Source organism: Centruroides sculpturatus, unplaced genomic scaffold (assembly GCF_000671375.1).
Source record: "Centruroides sculpturatus isolate CEXI.00-Female unplaced genomic scaffold, Cexi_2.0 scaffold164, whole genome shotgun sequence".
NCBI classification, from domain to species: Eukaryota; Metazoa; Arthropoda; class Arachnida; order Scorpiones; family Buthidae; genus Centruroides; species Centruroides sculpturatus.
Window position 1 is genome coordinate 762,035 of NW_019384679.1, and position 22,307 is coordinate 784,341.

Genomic DNA, 22,307 nt, shown 5'->3' on the forward strand with positions numbered 1-22,307 from the left:
CATCTTGTCACATAGCCATCCCGCCGACCCCTCCCAAAAAAAAAAAAAAAAACAAAAAATAGTTTGAATCTCCTCTCAAAAGAGGCCGAAAGCAAATACATCTCGATCTGTATGATTGTTTCAATAAGCGACTAAAAAGACTTCATGTACTCGGTATTTCTTGTAGCCACTTAACGATCAGTCGTATCGTGGAATACTGATGAAAATATATTTTGATTAAGGAAAACATTCTAATATCGTCGCACTATCATTTCCTAAGAATAAAAACAATGTAAAAATTGAAAAAATATAAACGCTTTCTGCGACAATAATAATGGACTATATATCATTTTATACAAAAAAAATTTAAAAAATTGGCATTAACTTTTCTTCTATTATTATTCACTAATTAAAATTTGAGAGAAAGAAAAATTTCTCCAGTAAACTAATTAGAATAAAGAACGTTATGATTTGAATCTTGGCAATAGCTCTTGCTTTAACTGATGTTTAAGAGAGAAACTGATTCTATTGCAACTAGCACTTTGGGGAATTAGGCCACATTTGGAGATTTTGGATGCATTATATTATATTGCACTGAACGATCTAGTGAAATAAAATATTGCCAATTCAAAAGAAATAAAAGCAACAGTATTCTTTCTAAGCATATACGTGCATACATTACCATGCATTAGTGGAAGGGATGCACCAAAATGTATTAAAATTTCAACAAAATCCAGGATATTACAGCTTGGCTGTCACCTTGTTGGCTTAAGATGTTTTAGTTTAATCAATAAGAGCTAGTAGTATCTGACCTAGACACTCAACCAACACTTTCAGGATAATATGACAAAACCATCCTTCATTGTTGATACGGAGAAAGTCAGTCTTGCAGCCAGAAACAAATCATTGGAGGATACAGGACAAGTTGAAAAAATTTTAATTGATATTTTTCTATTTTCCAGCCAGCATTAGGCCTATTGGTTACTATCCAAGTGTAAAAAATGTAACAGTAACCTGAGTTTACATGATGAAAGTGAAGGCATATATTATGTATACAACATTGCTGATTAAGCTAATGAGCTTGTCAATTCACAAAAAGTTGATTCTGAGAGTTTTCCATTCCTGGAATTCCAGATTTGATATTCTTTTACTCTCAGCAACATCAAAATGCTGTCACCTATTCTTTAGTCTATTTTAACCTCTAAACAGAAACATCTGTCTGTGAGAACATTTCTGTTATATTATGCTACAATGTGGCAGAACTGTTCAAGCTTTGTCTTGCCCTTTCATGATACCTTATTATCAACCACTTCCCTACATTATGCACATGTTACTGTTCAGTTTATGATTGTTTGTTTCAAGATACAGCTTTTTAAAAACATGGTCTTTCTGACCAGGTGTTTTGTATTATGTATTGAATGCAAAGATATGTAAGACTGGATGTTTTATATTTGTACTTTATATAGTTTTCAATTGTTACTTTTGTTGCTTCATGATAAGCTTTTTCTTAATTTTTGACTCCTTATTATGGATATTCCATCAACAATTACTTGTAAATCATCAAAAACTTACTTAATTTTTGCAATTGTGAAAATCCAGCCAACCAAAAATTCCATTTTATTAAATGCTTGACTCACTTTCTGTTGAACCCACATATCAAAAGATGGTTGAATATTTCTATTCTACCTAAAGATATCATGGCATATGTACTGGAGGAAATACCAGAATATGTAAATATCGTTGCTGGAGATGATCAAGTTTTGAACAGCAAGCTTAAGAAGGGGAAGACCTATCAAGTGTTTATTTGCGAGATAAACACTTGGAATAAGTCTTCCTGAAATTTTCCTGTTCTTGCAAGGAATGGGAAAATTTTCTACTAGTGTATCAAACATAACAATCTAATTTGTTTAAAGTGAAGCAGAAAAGTTTGCATCACATGGGCAATAACAAATGACTAAGTTAGAATTTATTCAAAAATCTCTTTACTTTTACTTTTATTTTACTACTGTGAATTTAGTTTTGAATAAACTTCAATTACTAATCATGATTTTGCTTTTTTTTATTGCCCAAAAACATCAATAAACTCATATAGTAGCAAATATGCAAAACATGATATCTACAAAATACAAGGTCTCTCAAACAGATGTTTCCAATTATGTTTCTGTTTATGAGGTAGAGATTAATATACAGCCCCAAGTTGATTATCATATCGAGTAAATGCGGTAATAACAGGCCTCAATTTAGGAACAGTCCGAGAATGTAAACATTTTTGCTAAATTCCAGAAGTCTCCCAGCTAATGTAGGAGAGTTTGAAACCCTACAGAGGAACTTAACCACATCTCTGGAGAGACTTTGTTTCAGTGACAGATCCAGAAAGTTCTTAAAGAGATGATGTTTAATTATGGTAATTTATTAGCACAAACATTCACAAAAACACCAGAAAGACAACTACGATCAAAGGAATCAAAAATAACATCAAAGATGTATTGCAATCTTCGTGTAAAATCGATTTTATTTTTATTGTTAATTTTTTATTGATTCACTCGAACTTTACTATAAATTCAAGATTAGAATCAGAGCCGGCCCTACCATAGGGCGAACGGAGCAGCCGCTCCAGGCGTTAAGTCCTAGGGGGCGCCTCAGTGGTAAAGAAAATTAAAGGGTATAAATTAGGGGCAACCAAGGGGGCGCCATAATAGAATCTCGCTCCATCCTAAAACTTGCCTCGGGCCGGCACTGATTAGAATGATAATCACGAACCGAGCGCACCACAAAGTTTTCGATTTTTGAGTGCTAATGGCACAAACCCGAGTTTAAGTTAAATATGAATAAACACACAACTTATTGCCAATTACTGTATTACATTTAATATTTAATTGCTACACTGTGCTATTAACGTGTATGACCGATATTTACAGTATTCGAGTGTAAGAATTCGATTGCCAATTCCAATACCAAAAACTATGTAGTACCTTTTTCTGCCGTCCGAAATTCTAATCACATTACGGTAATACAGAAAGCAAGCTATTCTGATATCTGTCTTATCGATTTTAATAGTCTAATTAATCGTTTATTTCAATTTCTGTAATTATCAATATGTTAATCAACTTATTTTTGAACACTCGGCATCAGTTACCGGTAGTTACGAACTACTCTATATAAAGCAAGTTGGAAGCATTGTCAGCCTGTTAACGAATATAATTCATGAAAACAATAGAATATTTGTTCTCGAGAACTAAATTCTCAGAAACTTATTCGATCCTTGAAAGTTTTCAATTGTTAAAAGTATTTGATTTTGATGGCCGGATGGTCGAGCGGTTAGGCTGTGTACACATTAGGCGTTTTGCGTTGCGTTAAACGCGCGTTAACAGCGTACACACTGCGCGTTAGCTCGGCGTTCGACGACCGTTTAGTGGAGCGTGAGCACTGGCTCAATTTGGAAATGGACATGAAAGTAATTGCTTGTGTGTGTGCCTCCTCTATCGTCGGTATAAAAGACGATGGCAGAGGCAAAGAGAATATTGGGTGCACCCAATATTACGAGATAGAGTGACGCATGGAATGTTTGTGACGTTGTATCCAAAACTAAGACAATATGAACCCAAATTTTTTAATTCTTTTAGAATATCTATAAAATCATTTGACGATGGCTGGTCTCTTTTAGATTTCATCAATTAATAGACCAGTATCGAAATGATCGTTCTCCATTTCGGCCAACGTACTGTGCGTCCACTCTACCCGAAATCGCGCGATCGAATGTACAACAACATGGCAGACATATATCTCAAAGCGCGCGGCTGACGCCCGCGAAACGCGCATTCTAACAAAACTCTATCAACGCGCATTTGACGCGCGCTTGGCCAGAAGCGCGCGTTTGAGCATGTATACCTATGCAGAACTCTTGGTTCTTTAAAACGCGCGTTTAAAAACGCCTAATGTGTACACAGCCTTAAGGTGTCAGCCTACTGCTCTAGAGGACTCGGGAACTAATTCGGACGGATCAAACAACCCCAAGAATTTTTCAGGGGATGGTACATTCCAGATATGTCGGGTCCGTCCCTCATTAGGGTCGATTTACACAGAACAGTGACGTGCCAGCACAGTTCAGTGAGTTCATCCAAAGATATAGTTATCATAGCCAATTCATCCTCAGAAAAGTCCATGACCACTCACTGACAGCATGGTCACGCCACTGTTTTGTGTAAGGTGCCGTCCATAAATTACATAAGGGCGATTTCGGCCATTCTAGACCCCCCACCCAACCCCTGTGTAAGAAACCGTAATATTTTCTTTGATCCCCTACCCTTCCCTATCTTGCGTAATATTTAGGCATGATTTTTTAGAAAGATTTTAACAAAAAAAAGTTTTTTTATAAAACCCAAAAAGCCTTAGGTACGAAATATATAATTATTACAGTAATTAGTTAATTAATATGTACTATTATTTATAAAAGACTTCGGTGAACAAATTTAAAAATATAAAAATTTAATGAATTCGAATGAACAATTTATTTTAAGAACTTTATTTTTTAATTACCAACAATCTTTTCATTATTATTATCATTAATCAACGTCATAATATTCACTTTTATATTAATTTTACTTTTCACAAAAGGATGCAAAAAATTTTGACAGATCGACTAGCTAGTACACGTGTAAACAGAAACGTCATACAAAACAAAACAAGAGAGAAGAGAGAGAAACCATCATACGGCCTTTCTCCCATAATAAAAAATGTGTAGAGCGTGAGTCTGCTAGCGTTAATAGAAACCGACAAATTGAAGCTAAATTCAAAACTCCACCACTCAACGAGATCAAAAAATGAAACTAAGAATATTACGTAAGAAGCTATCTATTACCCCCTACCCCTGAGTAAGAAATCGTAAGGAGTCCTTGACAACCACCCACCCCAAAATACCTTACGTAATTTATGGTCGGCCCCTAAATACTCATCACTGTGCCGTGCTCGACGTCGCTGTCACCAAACGGTCACTGTGCCGGCACGTCACTGTTGTGTGTAAATCGACCCTTACTTGGTCTGGCGGAACCCAAACGACAGTGCCCAGGGGCGGAGAAATTAAAAAATATAGTATTCAACTCTGTCCCTGGTTAATTCCAACAAAGATCGTGTGTTCTTATGTCATGTGATTATATGACCTTCATCTCTCTGACAGGTTAGAAATCGTTCTCGAATATACACGTATTGATAGTTTATGCTCTGCGATGACCGTTACATCTGGAGGCGATTTTACTCATTTGTCTACAAGTAGAATCTTAATTTTCCACTTTATCCAGGTTAAATCACGTTCTTTGTACTCAAAAACTTCCGTTTCCTTATTGTTTACGTTTTCGGTATATAATAAGATTTAACATAGAAAATCGCTCTGTTCCGAAGAATTTTTTCGTTTAGGCAAGCTTCTGTGTTATTTAGGTTCCGTTTTAGATCAATTTTACTATACTATATGTCCTTACAAATTGCATATTTCACTGCTGTTGCATCAAGAAAGCAAAGAAACAAGTATGCGATCTTGAGCAATTTATCTGACGATAGGTTTTTGTCAACAAAAAATTACCCTTCGTGGATTCCAGACAGGAAAGTATAGTTTTTTGTGGATGACAAACTTGAAAATTTGAAAAACTGAAATAACAAAAACATGTCCATCTTCATAACTTAATAATCTGAATGTTCTATGATTACCCTTAATAACGATAACTTTTTAGTATAAAAGATTGAATTGGAGTTATAAGGTAATGCAACACATGGGCGATCTGCCAAAGGAAAAATGCACCTTGGCGATCTTTTATGGAAGATTATAGGAAACTGGCTCCTATTTAGTTATTAGACATGCAAAGAAAACCTAGAAAACATATGCCAGCCCGTTGGCAAGGCGAGAGTGGATTTTTTTTAAAATTCAATATGGTTCCGAGCAACCGAAACTCCGCATTATTCTAAGTAAATTGTGGAAGAGTATTTTGTCAACGAAGATAAGAGAATACAATAATACAGATACCGTATTATGTTTTATTCAACAATTCATCTCGAAAAGTCAGAGCCTCGGTTAATCGAAACTATTTACAAGACCCAATCCTTCTTAATCCATCAAATTATTATTATATAATTCACAAATCTTCGTTTCACAAATCTTCATCAGGCAATGCAACTCGAAAGGAGCTCCAAAAGTTTTAAGAATTTATTCTAGTGTCTTTTCTCTAAAATATGGGATTAAAGGAAGTGTAATTGTAATTACAGTTTTACATTTGCTTTAATAAATACAGCGGTAAATTAAAAGTGTTTTTATTGTATGATTTAAAAATCATTATGTTCAATAAATCTAACTAAAAAATACATTGTACAGTAGTACATTATATATGTTAATACAAATCAAATTCAGTTTATTCAATAATTTGCTAAACATTCCATGTTATCCAAGTTTTTCATATCCGAGATACCTTCAGCCGTATTACCTTGAATACGGGATTGTACTGTAAAAGTACTAGACAATAGATTGTATATTTAAAAATATAAAAGAAAAAACTTGATATCTATATACCGCAATTTGACTAATGATTAAATGCATTTCATGCAAATAAATATCCAGTTATAAAAAAAATCACAATGTATCGCGATACGGTTCTATTCTTTGCTCAAATATGAAAAAAAACAACTTGTGCAGTACATAACAATAAGCAGGTGTAATTACCATATGCCTTGTCTAAGTTATATTTAAATTAGCGAATACGTTGAAACTACTATTCTATAATAAATACTGTATCTTCAAATACTTATGCATTCAGATAAGGTAGTAATTAGTGAACTTGTCTTTCAGGTAAGTAATCATTATAATATACAGATAAATAAGAAAATAAGGAATTTTTATTGTCGAGGGGACATAAATCATACATGTATTCGCGAAAATAGATCAGTTACTAAATCTGGGCATTTTTTCTACACATTAAGATTTTCCAATTCACAAGGAATAAATAAATAATAAACACATTTTTCATTTTTAAAATTACAAAATATATTGTGTCCATTAAACCTAATACACAGTTATTACTATTTTTCTCTTTAAAATGATGAAAATGGCACTAATATGCAATTTAAACTTAATTATATGTTATTAAAATTACTTACTCTCGTGACGATCACCATGATCGATGATTTCAAGCTTCTTTCAAATCATAAGATTCAGCTTTAAAAAAGAAAAAAAGAAAATAACATTTATAACAGTTGTATCAGTAAAAAATTGACAATTATCTATAAATTACTTAGCTAATTATATAAAGTAATAATGTTATAATTTATCAGAAAACATAAAATTTATAGTATTATATATAACAAATTAATTAAGATGAAAACTGAAAATTCGATAATTTATAGATAGATTTTAAAATAACATTCGAAGTTTTTGAAGAAAAATTTCATGAACTCTGATTACATTTATTTCAAAATTCAGGAAATTCTTCTATAGAACTAGAAATAAAATTTCAAAGAAAACATTAGTCAAGATCTAATATTTATAACGTTCCAGTTTCTTTCAAATAATGCAAAAAAATGGTAATTAAATAGTTATCCTGGATGAAATAGTCACATTATCCCACCAGTGGCAGAGTGGACTCCGTCTCCGCACTTTGCGTGGCCCAGTCCCTAAACACTGGGAATTCGGTCGTGTGTTAGCGCCTCGCTCGGACGAGCTGGCCACGTGGAGTTTTCCGGGTTTTCTCCACGTCTGTAAAGCCTAAATAGGGGCCAGTTTCCCTTAAAAAGATCTCCCGGAAGGTATTATTCCCGCGCGTACTAGCCAATTACTAATACTATCCACTGAATTTTCACTTTCCACGGGGCGATATAGCCGCTGTAGCTGATACCCAACTTGTTATAACCAATAATAGACGCATTAAATTATATATTAAAAAAAAGGATTTATTATATTAAACAGATAAAATTTCGAGAAACATGCAGAAATTGGAGCTTTAGAAATTTAAAATTTAAAATCCTACGTTTTTAGATTCATTACCTCTAAAAAAAAGAGAGAAATTTTCACCATCGTAAAATGAATGCGGTAATTCAAATTTTCTTCTTGGACTATAAACTACTGAAATTGCCTTATGAAACAACTACAATAGCAACCACTTAAAAAAAGGAAGTTTTTTCAACCAATAATATAAGGTATTCTTCGACAAAGCGAAAATTCAAATAAATCTTATTACTGTATTTCCTCCTAACTTTTCTTGTTTTCAATGCAAAATTTGCATGTTGTGTCATACCGATGCAAATGATTGCTCATGAATAATCACGAGAGTACTGCTCGAATTGTAAAAACCGGATACTTCGCAGAGATAGCAAACATCTTGTCACATAGCCATCCCGCCGACCCCTCCCAAAAAAAAAAAAAAAAAAAAAAATAGTTTGAATCTCCTCTCAAAAGAGGCCGAAAGCAAATACATCTCGATCTGTATGATTGTTTCAATAAGCGACTAAAAAGACTTCATGTACTCGGTATTTCTTGTAGCCACTTAACGATCAGTCGTATCGTGGAATACTGATGAAAATATATTTTGATTAAGGAAAACATTCTAATATCGTCGCACTATCATTTCCTAAGAATAAAAACAATGTAAAAATTGAAAAAATATAAACGCTTTCTGCGACAATAATAATGGACTATATATCATTTTATACAAAAAAAATTTAAAAAATTGGCATTAACTTTTCTTCTATTATTATTCACTAATTAAAATTTGAGAGAAAGAAAAATTTCTCCAGTAAACTAATTAGAATAAAGAACGTTATGATTTGAATCTTGGCAATAGCTCTTGCTTTAACTGATGTTTAAGAGAGAAACTGATTCTATTGCAACTAGCACTTTGGGGAATTAGGCCACATTTGGAGATTTTGGATGCATTATATATTAACTGAACGATCTAGTGAAATAAAATATTGCCAATCCAAAAGAAATAAAAGCAACAGTATTCTTTCTAAGCATATACGTGCATAGTATTCTTCAAGCTCATGATGTCGCATTATGTTTTGTATTGAACGAATCGGTTATTGTTTTACAGCAATGGAACAAGAAATAAACGTTAAACTTTTTCGGAAGTTAATAAAACTGTAAAATTACGAGTTATGTGCAGTTTGCAGTTGATTCTGCAGTGAAGATTAATGAATTTTTGGTAAAACTAAACCATTCCTTATTTCCTAGATTTTTCTCTTGCATACCATACCTTGCATAAATCGAATCGACGCCAAAAGGAAGTATATTTAGGAACATTAAACGCAATAAAGTAATATTAATAACGGAAATTTAAACAAATTTTAAAATATTTGAGTTTATATAGCTAATAAATGCAAATTCTCAACGAAGTTATTTGAACGATACTAAAAAAAAATTCGTCCAATTTAATATAATTAAATTCATATAATCCAGAAAATTAATTGGAATTAATTTCCTATTTATCAAATTTTAAAGAAATTTTTGTGTTAATGTTAAATATCAAATTTTATCTCAAAATATAAGATAGTAAATAGGCTATATATCAACATTAAAAGTTTATACCTTAAACTTTAATTGTAACAAATTTATTTATGTAAAAATGTCCCACAAAAATTATCATTAAACACAATTTTATTTCTTATAGTCGTGAATAATAGTTTTAAAAAGTTCTTCGAATAAAATGCTTATTAAAGACTCGCAAATATCGCAAATTATTCATATTTACGATAGGGAAGATAGAGTTAAAACCTTATCAAACTCTGCCATCTGCTTCAAAAAATTTGAAAATATCATTTGTAAATCCTAAAAAATAAATTTTTCTTAAAAATGAAACATATTATTCCACAAAACAAAAATTATTTGATCATGTATTAATTTCAAATAAGTCATAAAAACTTACATTTCCACTATTTAAAAAAATAAGCGTGACTTGAAAATATTTGCCTGAAGTGGTAAGAAATTAATGACTGTCCAAAATATAATATACTTTAAAGTTTTTTAAAATTATATTACATTTTGTAACTAGCTAAATTCAACAATTTGACATGTTGTCTAAGACAGACACATACATCAAAATTCCAAAATACAGTACTATAGAACTAAAAATTTAAATGACTTGATTNACAATACATTAGGTTATCAATACAGTACTTCATTAGACAGCAACGTGGTTTAGACTAGCAAACTTTAAAAAGATAAGAAAATTAATATTTATATGCTAAATATATATTTGTTGGCAAAATTTAATATTTCTCATAAGAGAAAGGTTTGAGTTAATTTTATTTTTATAAAATTTCAACATTGTTTTTTCTAATATCGATGAAATTGTTAAAGAAAATAGTGAAAATTTCATTAAAATTTAGTTACGCGATTTTTAACTTAAAATAGAAAATTAACCAATCTTCAAGAAGTTTTTATTTAGGTATGGTTCTATTAGAAGTCTGAATGTGAGGAAATCCACAAAATCAAATAAGTTTTACTTACGAACTTATTGCAGTGCATAATTCATTAATTTCCTTAAAATACAATCATAGACAATATGCTATATATACTATATATACACACGTTTATTTGACGAAAAGATAGAATACAAACCAGTACGTAGAAGAAAGATTTAGATTAATTTATTAATTTGATATAAAGTTGGTATTATTAAGTTAATGCATAAATCAATTAATTCTGTTAAATCGAAATCCGACGATTAAATAAAATTTTGAAAATTTATTTATCAGAAACCATTACAAGAATACTGAGTTGTCTAATAATCTTTCTTCCTTTGTGGTATCCTCTATTCAATGTTGCAAACGATAAACAATTATTCTCTAAAACCTACTCAGTGAATTTTGTCTCTGTTCATAACCTCGGCATTGTAATTAATTCGAAAGTATAAGATTAGTGAGAATAGTATTGCTAAATTCGTCAACTCCATCTCCATTGTTCAGCCTTCTATCAAACTTTTTAAAAGTGACTGATCAAAAATATCATAAGACTAATTCAATCTCACTAATAAAATTTAAGCTATGAAATACATTTAAGAAATTTGACAAAAGTTTCTGTTTAATTACCTTACATAGTTGAATTAATAAAAGGTAAATTGTTTAACATTTGCTTAACACGAGAAAAACTTAACAAAATGAGAGGAAAAGTTCATATACAATATTTAAATAAACAACACCAAATACGAAAAGGACCATATAACAAATCATTTCGACAAAATGCAAGCTGAATGTTTGCCTTTAAGTTCTTTCACAAAATCTAAAATCCGCAATCTTTCCTATTCATAAAGTTTAAAAGATTTGAGCAGATTAATGTACGATTTAGAGTTTTGAATGTTTTCATTACTAATCCACAGAAATTTTACATGCTTAAATTAATGAAAACAGAAATTACATACTTCAATCGCTATTGATTGTTGTTTTATAAATCAAGAAGTTGGCATAATCTGACTATAAATTAACTAGTAGGCTATTAGTATCATTCATTGTTTTCATAGCATAAAATATTGGTAAAATTTAGTGAATCGCTTATGTTCTAATCAAACCGTATTCTTTATCAGATATCATCATCTTCCTCTTCTTTAAAATGCGCTTGATGCGTTATTATTTATTCAAAATTTTTCAAACTTCCCAAATAAAAATTTAAGTCAGTTATATCTGTCACTGAATTTAAAAGTGAGATAAATCTTGTAGTTCTAAAATGGTCCCATTCAATTAAAATTTTTAGGGAAAGCTATTTGTCTTGCACAAAAATATATTTTTCAGAAAACATATGAATACGTTTAGAAGTGTTATTATTACTTAAATGTATGAATTATTATTGTTGTTGTTGTTGTTTTTAAATTTCATAATAATTACAACTTTAACCTGTGATGATGAAATTTTCCAAATCAGAGTTTTATCATTACAAATTTAAATACTAGTCTTAATTTAGACTAGAAAATACGATATCCATTTAAATCTCATTAGATTTTCTAGTCAAATCCTATACCTTATCACTAAACGTTTATTACCACATAAATTATGATTAATAAATTAATGATAACGTTACTAATTCTATTTCGATATTATTTCCAAAATATAATTAGTGAAATTTTCATTTACTCAAAATGTAAAAGATTAAAACACTTATTGTTTAGAGCCCTAACTTGTTTGTTAAGTTATGGCAAAGCAACACTTGGGCGATCTGCCTAGGGAGGATGCCTTCCGGGAGGTCTTTTTAAGGGTAACTGGCTCCTATTCGGACGTTACAGATGTGGAGAAAACTCGGAATATTTCACGTGGCTAGCCCGTATGGGCGAGGCGCAAACCCACGACCGAACCCCACAATGTTCAGGAAACGGAACCGCTTGGCCACTGGTGGGCCAAAGCCTTAACTACTGAGGAATCTTCAAAACGTTTTATTAATTTATTGCTTGTAATTATTAATAAAGTAATCGTAAATTTAAAAAACTATAGACCTGCAAGTATTCAGTTTTAATAACCGTAAAGTCATTTCAAATATATACCATACGAACTCTAAACATTGTTCCACTTTGCGTCAATGGACTTTTAAATTAAATAAAGTTAATTTTTAAATATATTTATTCATAATAAATTTAAGTCGATTCTGATTCGAAAAAGTTCCAGAGTAAATTGAATTTCAAAGATAAAAAATTAAAACACAATACATTAGGTTATCAATACAGTACTTCATTAGACAGCAACGTGGTTTAGACTAGCAAACTTTAAAAAGATAAGAAAATTAATATTTATATGCTAAATATATATTTGTTGGCAAAATTTAATACAATACTTTTTTGAGAGGTGCAAGCATCACGTTGATTAAACAGCTGCCCTCATTTTATTTTTAATTATTTATTTTTTTACGCGTAGACTGGTCCACAATAAGATCTGTCAATATGAATAAACAACAGAAAAAGTACATCCTGACTCAAACAATTCACGAAAAATGACGAGTTCATATATGATTCGAGATCGAATCCTTACAATGGAAGAGTACAGATATTACTTAACTGTTAAAAGTTGTTTACTGAGTTAATATACTTCGCGGTATATCCGGGTGCCTATTCATATAGAAATTTTAAATTTGTGATATTTACGCTTATAGTTAAATACAGTTCGTTTGAATTGAAAAAGTAAGAAAATTTCAATTGATGCTGTAGTTTTGTTTAAACAAATTCATCATTTTCTGTTTCAGAGAATATAGGCTATATCGTTTACGAGCCCGCTGCGTAAGTACAGACATGTTTGGTTGGATGAAGTATTATATGTGCCGCTCAGTTGCCAAATCGATTAACTCCATAAAACAAAAAGTGGAGAAAAGTGACAAAATAATATACATTCTCTTTAAAATTCCTTTTAAAATATAAATTCAAATTAACATTGTAAAGTGTATTATTGTAGCTGTAGCTTTTAATTAACGACACATAAAATGCATAAGATAGCATAGATATGCTATAATCGTTATTATTATTACGATTTTAGTGTGAAAAACGTAGTAACATCAAATTCAGTTTTTCTATAATAAAAAAAAACCATATGAAAACTTCATTATCGTACATTTTTTATTGAAGATTTTTCGAAAAAATGAAAAATAACTGTTCTGTTAACTATTATCAATACAATGGTTGTTATTATTATTTTGTTTAAATTAATTACTCAGCAACATAAACGATCCTTCTTCGTCATAAACGATGTTCTTCGTCATGTCGATTTGTTCTTATATTTTTTATAAGAATCATGTTTAATATGAGGGATGAAAAAAAAATTTAATTCATCCATCTTGATATAACTGTATAACTTTTCTTTTTCTAAAAACAATTGTTCAATAATCCACAAGTATACTTACTTCTGCGGCAGTTGGACTGTAACTAGCGAGGTTGCGGCCGAAGTTTCCAAAGTGAAAACGTGAACGTTCCAACGCGTTGGAAACTTCGGCCGCAACCTCGCTATTAACTAATTTCTTTTACTTACTTATTGTGATGAGATAATATTATATAATTTACCGTTATCTACAAGGCATTGGTAAGCGCACACTGCGATTGCAATGCTACAGTGTGCGTTGACGGATTTATGTTATAGTATGGAGTTAATTAGATTGGCTTCTGAAATAAATAAAAGTTTTTTCGATGGCCAATAAAATTTTGTCATTAAGTGGTATTGATCCCTATTATTAGTGAAACTTATTATAAATATATTGATAAAAAGTTACGAGTATATCAAGTATTTTGACATTAAAATTTTAAAAAATTCGAAATGTGGAGTTAATCGATTTGGCTTGTGAACGGCTCATATTTCAATATTAACTGAATCAACCGGAGTATCAAAATAAGAAGTCATGTAAACTTAATATCAAATAGCGTAATCAATGCAATCTTTTTGAAATTTAATTGCATTTAATTATTATTATTAGCTACTTAAAAATATCAACATACAGTAGTCCTATATTACATTTCTTCCAAAATAGAAATAGAATTTAATCATAAGTCGAAATTTTAACAAAAATCTAAAATAATCTGAGAGTTAATCGTTCACATTTCATCATCGCTAAGACAGATAACAAAAGAGTAGTTTCATATCGTAATCAGTAAAATTTTTCACGAAAAAAAATTACAAGAGTTTGCTATACTCTGATAGTTTTTCGTGGAGAGACACCGGCCGGTATTCTTATTAAGTTTAATTAAATCAAATCAAATTAAAAATGTTTTATTTAAACAATCAGCAATTATGAATAAGTAAGTAGTCAAATATAATAACAGATTGTAAGAAGGATTTAAGTTTCATGTATGAAAATCGACATAAAATTCGTTCATTAAGATTTTTATCTCTTATATCAAATTATCATACTCTACACACAAGAAAAAATAGCTTTAATATAATTGAAAACTCAAATCAACAGAGTAGGATCACTTTTAAGTGGTTATCTTGACTATCAATTAAGAATTCATTTCTTTATTAATTATTAAAGAGAAACAAACAAAAAAATTGTTTCAAAAAGTAACCATCTTTTGAAAATAAATTTAAATACATCACGTCAACGGAAACAAAGAACAAAGTTCGTATAGAATCATTATATAATAATCATGTACAGTATTTTCAATATCTTTCTCTAACAATACGCAAAGAAATAAACTTGCATTGAATTTGTTAATAATACCACGAAAAAATTCAAAATCATTAAAAATACTGCTACTGAACTTACGCTGTTTCCAGTAATTATCAATAGTAACATACTTTTATCTTGAAGATTCTACGGGCCACGAGAAAAGAGGTGGGGTTTTATTCTAACGAGAATCAAATCAAAGTTTTTCTCATGGAAGTTCTATACACTTCGACATCATCGCTCAAGTAGGTAGTCTCTAACTAATTAGAACAAGTTTAATCCGCTTTTGAACTGAAATACAATCAGTTTAAATTTTTTCAATTGAGTAATTAATTCATCGGTAACCACGAAGAAATTTAAGTACTTGCTACTGTGGCTAGAAATATCCCCAATGGTACGATATTTGCAAACAAACTTAATTTTATAAGTAATATAAATTACATGATTTTTTGAAAATCATTGTAATTTAGACCTTAAAATGGCTAAAAAAAAAAAAAAACAAAAGTAAGCTATTAATATTAAAATCAATAGCTTACGAGTTTCAAAATTTAACACAAATTTTATTATTAATTTAAATGAAAATTTTAATTTAATTGTAAATTGTATTTAAAAAGCAAATTAAAACTATAGCTATTTATAAAAATTTATTAAATACAAAATTTGGTTTTAAATTAATTTTAAAATCCGTCAATAATAATTCAGCCTACCTTCATACGCATATATACTGTACAAGCATGCATTTGTGAAGTAGAAAATTATTATTAACAGATTTTAAAATTTTAAATCTATTTTAAATTAACAACACAGACACTATATATATATATATATATATATTGGTTTTATATTATATCTCCAACATGCCTAACATAAAATTAATATTGCTATATTATCATAGAAGGCGTAATATTATAGTAAATCCGGGAGAGATGGACCCTCTTTTTAAAAACTGCTATAATTTTCTTATAGCAATATTGATTTTTAAAAAATTGTACAATAGTATGCTGGTGACATATACTAACAATAAGCAATAGGATAAATGTAAAAGACGCAAACAAATTTGTTATTAATTAACAAAAAATACACAAGTGGTCCATCTATCCCATATCACTATGGGTTAGTTGGATCATGCTATACGAGAGAGATAGACCTGCGTAAAATGGAAATAGGAATGAAACCAAACATTAATGATAAAACTTTATTGTTCGATTTAGTACATTTTAAGTGTTTTTCAAATAAAAAAACATTTACGTCAAATCAAAATTGTGTCAATATTACAGTCATATTTTTTTTAAAATTTTACTTAAGTTTGCTAGTTTTAGACTTTTCTCACAAAAGTCTGCTATTTTTTATCATTAAGGTACTACTGTGCAGTACATACGACATTGTAGTTTAATTCTAGTCATACAACTTTGCTTATTTCTGTTCAAACCCACATACATAAAAATGGTCCGTCTCTCCCGTCTTGAGCTGGACCACCTCTCTCGAATGCCAGGAAGAGATAGACCAGGCTGCCGTGACACCTCTGTTGAAACCAAAACTATTACAACACACTATAACGATTAACTGACAAAATTTACGCTTTGTTTACGTAAGACACAGGTTCAAAAATATTATCAGATACCATCTAAAACAGTGTTTTCCAACGTGGGGCCCACGCCCCACAGGGGGCAATTGGATTGTTAAGGGGGACAATTCGAAAATGGACTCGTCCAGAGTTTAAGTTAACCGTATAACCGCTGTATATGTTAGGGGAGCATAAGAATTTTAGAAAGGCTTAGGTGGGGCATAGCACAAAAAAAGGTTGAGAAACACTGATCTAAAATATGAAAAAACTTTTGACTCATCTGATTTGTATTTCACAGTATATTAGCTGAAATGTTTGTGCAAATATCACAAAAACAAAACAGTGTATTATGCACATACACCATGAACAGACGACAATATCGCCAACACATTTTAGCGAACGGTTCAAGAAATATTCAACTGGTCTATCTCATCCGCTGGTTCACCTCTCCCGAACTTACCCTATATTATGACTGAAATTATTTTATAAATCAAATAGCTCTGTGTAGAAGCACTGAAAAACAAACATTTTATCAGAATATAGTGCATCAGTGATAAGTATCTTGAATTTTCTCAACCAAGTATCCGTTCTACTCAACCACAACCTGTCTAGAAATAATACAAGTCCTTATATACTCCGCACCTTTTTTTATATAGGCCTATATATATGTTCAAAGTTTATAAGAAAACTATCTTAAATTACCGTTTTGCTTGAAACTTTAACATTGTTTTAACGTTTCGAAACCCAGTTATAAATTTATATAAATATATGAAATCTATATGTAGCCTACATAATATTTGATACACGGATTGATTCTTGTAATTTAAGCCTAAATTGTAAAAAATTTTTATAAAACCTACGTTTATAGTAATCCTTAATGTTTCGTTCACGTTACTATTAACCTTTAATTAAATATTCCTTGTTTAAAAATAGAAAATTCTCTTATCCGCTATCTAAACTTGTTTAATTTTAATAGGTCACGGACAACAACTTCCATATTATGATTTGAGTGTTGTGGACAAAAGCTAATCATTATCGAATAATATTAATATATCGATTTATTTCCTCTTATACAAAATGAACGAAAGAATTATTTTTACTCTTCAAATTAATTACAAAACACAAAAATAAGGATTAAATTATTACAATCAATTTTCTATTTGTTTAACTATAAAGATCCTGAAAAGTAATCATTCCAAACAAAAATAAATTTATAAAATAAAAGATTTTCTATTTTTAACATTAGATTAAATGTAAAGATAAAACATACACACTTGTAACTTTTATTTATTCATTTATTAATTAATAAAACTGTAAAAATAACGATAGCAGAAATGAGTGACACGCAACGTGGTTACTTTATTAACACTTCACATACGAAACAATCTTACTTCTGTCATCTGTATTGAGCTATGATGCAAATATATGAATAAATTAATATTTAGACTTTTTTCCGGAATGATTCGTGTGATAATTGCTTCGCGACGAAACATTTTCGTTTAATTGCGACATCATATTAATGCGAAATCCCAATTATAAACTTTATTTTATATTAATATTTAAAACAGGGAAACAATCTTTATTCGTAGGTCATCAAATATATATGTAAAAAAAGTTTAATATTTTATTATAATTCGTTAAATGTCGTAGTATAAAATGAATAGGATGTACTCGACCGACTTCAGGATAAGAGGATAAAAACATGTCTAACATTTGTGAAATTCCAGCAAGTACTATCTAATTATAAAAATGTCGTAGCTTAGTATGATCAGAGTTGTCCACAGCAACACGTAGCTTTTGGCATGAAATCACCACATTTTGAGGAAAATTTTCCTGTTAGAAAATGCAACGTACTTACTAATCAGTTATTATCAGTTTATCTAAAAGAACCAAATTGTCAATATTTTTATTAGTATTTTCTAAACTTTTATGAAATTTGAAAATTATTTTGATTGAAGATATATTAATATATAGAAATATTCGAGTTATGACTAATTTATTAACTAGATAATCTAAAAATATTTCGATAAAATGGTTTGAGGCCTAAAGACAACAAAATTAACTTTCTTTCATATTTTTTTCAACATATAAAAAAATGTCAGGAAATAAATTAATTGTGAAAAATCAAAACTTTATTTAAAAATTAATTCTCAGACATAAATACTAATTATCCTAGCATTATATAATGATGTGATCAAAATTCAATGATTGTGAGAGAGAGTTCGTGCTCCTTCCCAGCGTGTTGTAAAGTGATGTGGTCTTGTGATCAGCGATGCTAAACCAACCTTCCTGGCTTCTGGTTGGAAGGTTGTTGACACCGACCTTCACTACAGCAACCTGAAATATTTCAATGTGACAACTAGTAGGATAGCAAGCAAGTTCATTTGCTTCGGGACATATTTCTACCATCAAAGAACCTGCCCGTTTAAAGTTGAAATAGATGCAAAATTCTTTTGAAAGCAAACATCACTTCTTTCATTCGTTTCCTATTAATTTCCACTATAATATAGCAGATATATATTTTTAATTAATGTAAATTAAGTTTGCAGTTCACTCTCGTATTAACGAGATATCATTAACAACTTATTGTAATTTATTTTCTCGGGAAATTATCTTCAAGCCTAAGAAGCGATAAACAATAACTTCTACTTGACCTCTGCACAAGGATAACATTGACCTAAATCGAGAAGGTGCCATATTGTCTAACTAACAAGTTAGGTCTGAACGTACGATAACATACACAGAAATATTTTTTAAAAAAAAACATAAAATTAATTGCTCTCAATCCGGGATAGCCTATTAGTTTCACGATTGATTTTTATTGCTATTAGTCTGTCGGAACACGTTTTTGTCACGTTTACAAAGAACAACATAACAGAAAAAATTCCGATATTCATAAAATACCAAGAGAATAACTTTGTTACGCGGTCATCTTAGCGCCTATTTGTTAATAATGTTGCATGCTTTTCGTCAAGTATGATAAATAAAAAAATAATTTATTGGCTATTATAAAATGCGTAACGTTCTTTTTAGGATAATTTGTTGACGATAATGCGATCTTCTTCATTCAAAATTTGAGTAATGATAGTACGAATTGAGAATTTCACGGTTATACTTGATACTGCATACGAACCGGCTTCATTTGCTAGTACTAATTTAAAACCGGGCATTAAAACAATTGAATAAACTTAAGAATATAAAGCATTTAATAACTTCAAAAGAGATTTACGAATTCACAGCTTGCAAATTAATATAATAGCTGTCACGATTTTCTCATTTAAAAAAAATTATGTAAATAAGTATCAATGACATTAAACAAACCAAATGATATTGTCTAAAGTAATTGTGGTATAATCTCTAACAGCGGACAGAGGTAATATTTTGCTATGGGGTGGAACCCAACCACAGGAAGCGTCCTTGTTATAAGCAGGATAATAGAGTACATAGAATCATTTAATGCTATTTCAAAACGAACAATTATTGACAAATGAAAAAAAAAAACTTTAACATAATTTCTTTTTTAATAAAATAAGTTTATAACTATATTAAATTTATTTGGAAAGAAAAGTTCACGTAAATGAAGTTTATATTCTAAAAACGATTTGTAAGGCAGCTTGCACGATGGTACTTTAAAAAAAAAAAAATTGAGAGTTTAGCCTAAATTCTCGTTTAATTAAGTGTAAATTTTTACATCTATAATGACAAAACTACAACAAATCGAGAAATAAGTATTTCTTTTAAACTGACTCAATAAACACAGTCCATTGATTATAATCAATGGACTGTGTAGAGTGAAGGACGAAAGTTTCGATTACTCTTAGAGAAACTGCACAGATTTTTAAAATCACTTCAATAATATACTGTTATTAATAACTATTTTTTACTACTACTATATTTACATTAATTTCATTTAATGTTAGCGATGCAAACCGCCGCAGTAATCTTATTGCAATTACTGCATGCATGCTTTATGATTACAAAAGTTAATTTATCGGAGAGAAGCATTCATTTCTTATTTCAAGATGTTTTTATGTACCAATTTAATACTTACATATACATATACCTTTATGTTATATTATTGAAAATTAATTTTATAAAACGTGGTTACTTTATTAACACTTCACATACGAAACAATCTTACTTCTGTCATCTGTATTGAGCTATGATGCAAATATATGAATAAATTAATATTTAGACTTTTTTCCGGAATGATTCGTGTGATAATTGCTTCGCGACGAAACATTTTCGTTTAATTGCGACATCATATTAATGCGAAATCCCAATTATAAACTTTATTTTATATTAATATTTAAAACAGGGAAACAATCTTTATTCGTAGGTCATCAAATATATATGTAAAAAAAGTTTAATATTTTATTATAATTCGTTAAATGTCGTAGTATAAAATGAATAGGATGTACTCGACCGACTTCAGGATAAGAGGATAAAAACATGTCTAACATTTGTGAAATTCCAGCAAGTACTATCTAATTATAAAAATGTCGTAGCTTAGTATGATCAGAGTTGTCCACAGCAACACGTAGCTTTTGGCNTATAGAAACAGATAAACTGAACTTAGAATATATATAACGATTAAGATACTCCCGTTTCTGATTACATCCTTTAATCCTTCATTATCTATATTATTTTCCTTTATCTCTAGGTTAAAATTCCTCTAGTAAAGTGATAATATATACAAATTTTATAATGGCTACAATATGCTGCTATCAACAAAATCGCTTCGACGTTTATAAAAAGTAGATTCGCCTGCAGTCGCTTCAACCAGAACTGCTCAACCTACGTGTTACAAACTAAAAAAAAACTTTCAAAAAGTTATAAAATGTAACGAATAATTTGATTTAGAACTTCAATGAGTCAACCAAACACCGATCAAAAAGTCGGATTAACGAGTTATTTGGATTTAAACAGTGACAAGAATTTGGTGACTGAAATTGATTAAATATGCCCGAAAGGGAGACGTCATTACTTTTAACACGTGTTAAGCGCCGGGATATTTAATAAATAAAGTAAGAAAGAATGGAAGATAATTTCTCCTTTCTTTCGATTTTTTTTCCTGCTTTGCCGGCGAAACCGAAGGCGGTAGACATCGCCCACTTCGCAACGCACAGGTGTATAGGAATGTAATACAGGCGTTCGCTTACCTGTAATTTGTCTTCAGATGTTACTTTCAAAGTTGCGAGTCCCGCACCACACATATAATTGACTTTCTAATCAGACATCCGAAAGGAATTGATAAATAAAAGCGTCATCGCAACGCAACATGGGTCGGTCAACGTTGTTCTCACCTGTCTTCAGGTGAATAATTGTACGAGTCAAAAGGACAGATAGAAAACGAATGAAAAAGATAAATTGTGGGAAAAAATGTAAAATTATTATTATTATTATTATTAAATTAAAATTTTTCGAATTAATTCGAGAGATTTATACAAAAATAATCTTTTGTAATTTTCAATACGAAACTGATGTTGTTGAATATCAACGACACGTGAGCAGTAACCGGTTTAGTTTTCTGTTCTCACAGATGGCGACACAATCTAAAGAAAATTTGAAATGCGTTTTAAATTATTTTGTGTTTTCATTTCTTTCTATTTACATTTGTTACAAAATCTTTTTATAAATACAAAAATAATATCATTAATTAATAATTTA

General features: G+C 30.1%; 1 protein-coding gene across 2 annotated transcripts in view; it reads right to left on the bottom strand.

Annotated features, from left to right (window-relative positions):
- The window catches only part of LOC111626930 (myosin-VIIa-like), a 106,462-nt gene extending 84,504 nt beyond the window's left edge, over positions 1-21,958 (bottom strand). For both annotated transcript variants that reach the window (XM_023370457.1, XM_023370456.1), the window contains exons 1-2: positions 21,800-21,958; positions 7,114-7,171 (exon numbers count right to left, since the gene is read on the bottom strand). In XM_023370457.1, the coding sequence (XP_023226225.1) occupies positions 7,114-7,131 (18 nt within the window). In that variant the 5' untranslated portion in view covers positions 7,132-7,171; positions 21,800-21,958. The remainder of the gene's footprint in view (positions 1-7,113; positions 7,172-21,799) is intronic.
- Positions 21,959-22,307: the final 349 nt, after the last annotated feature.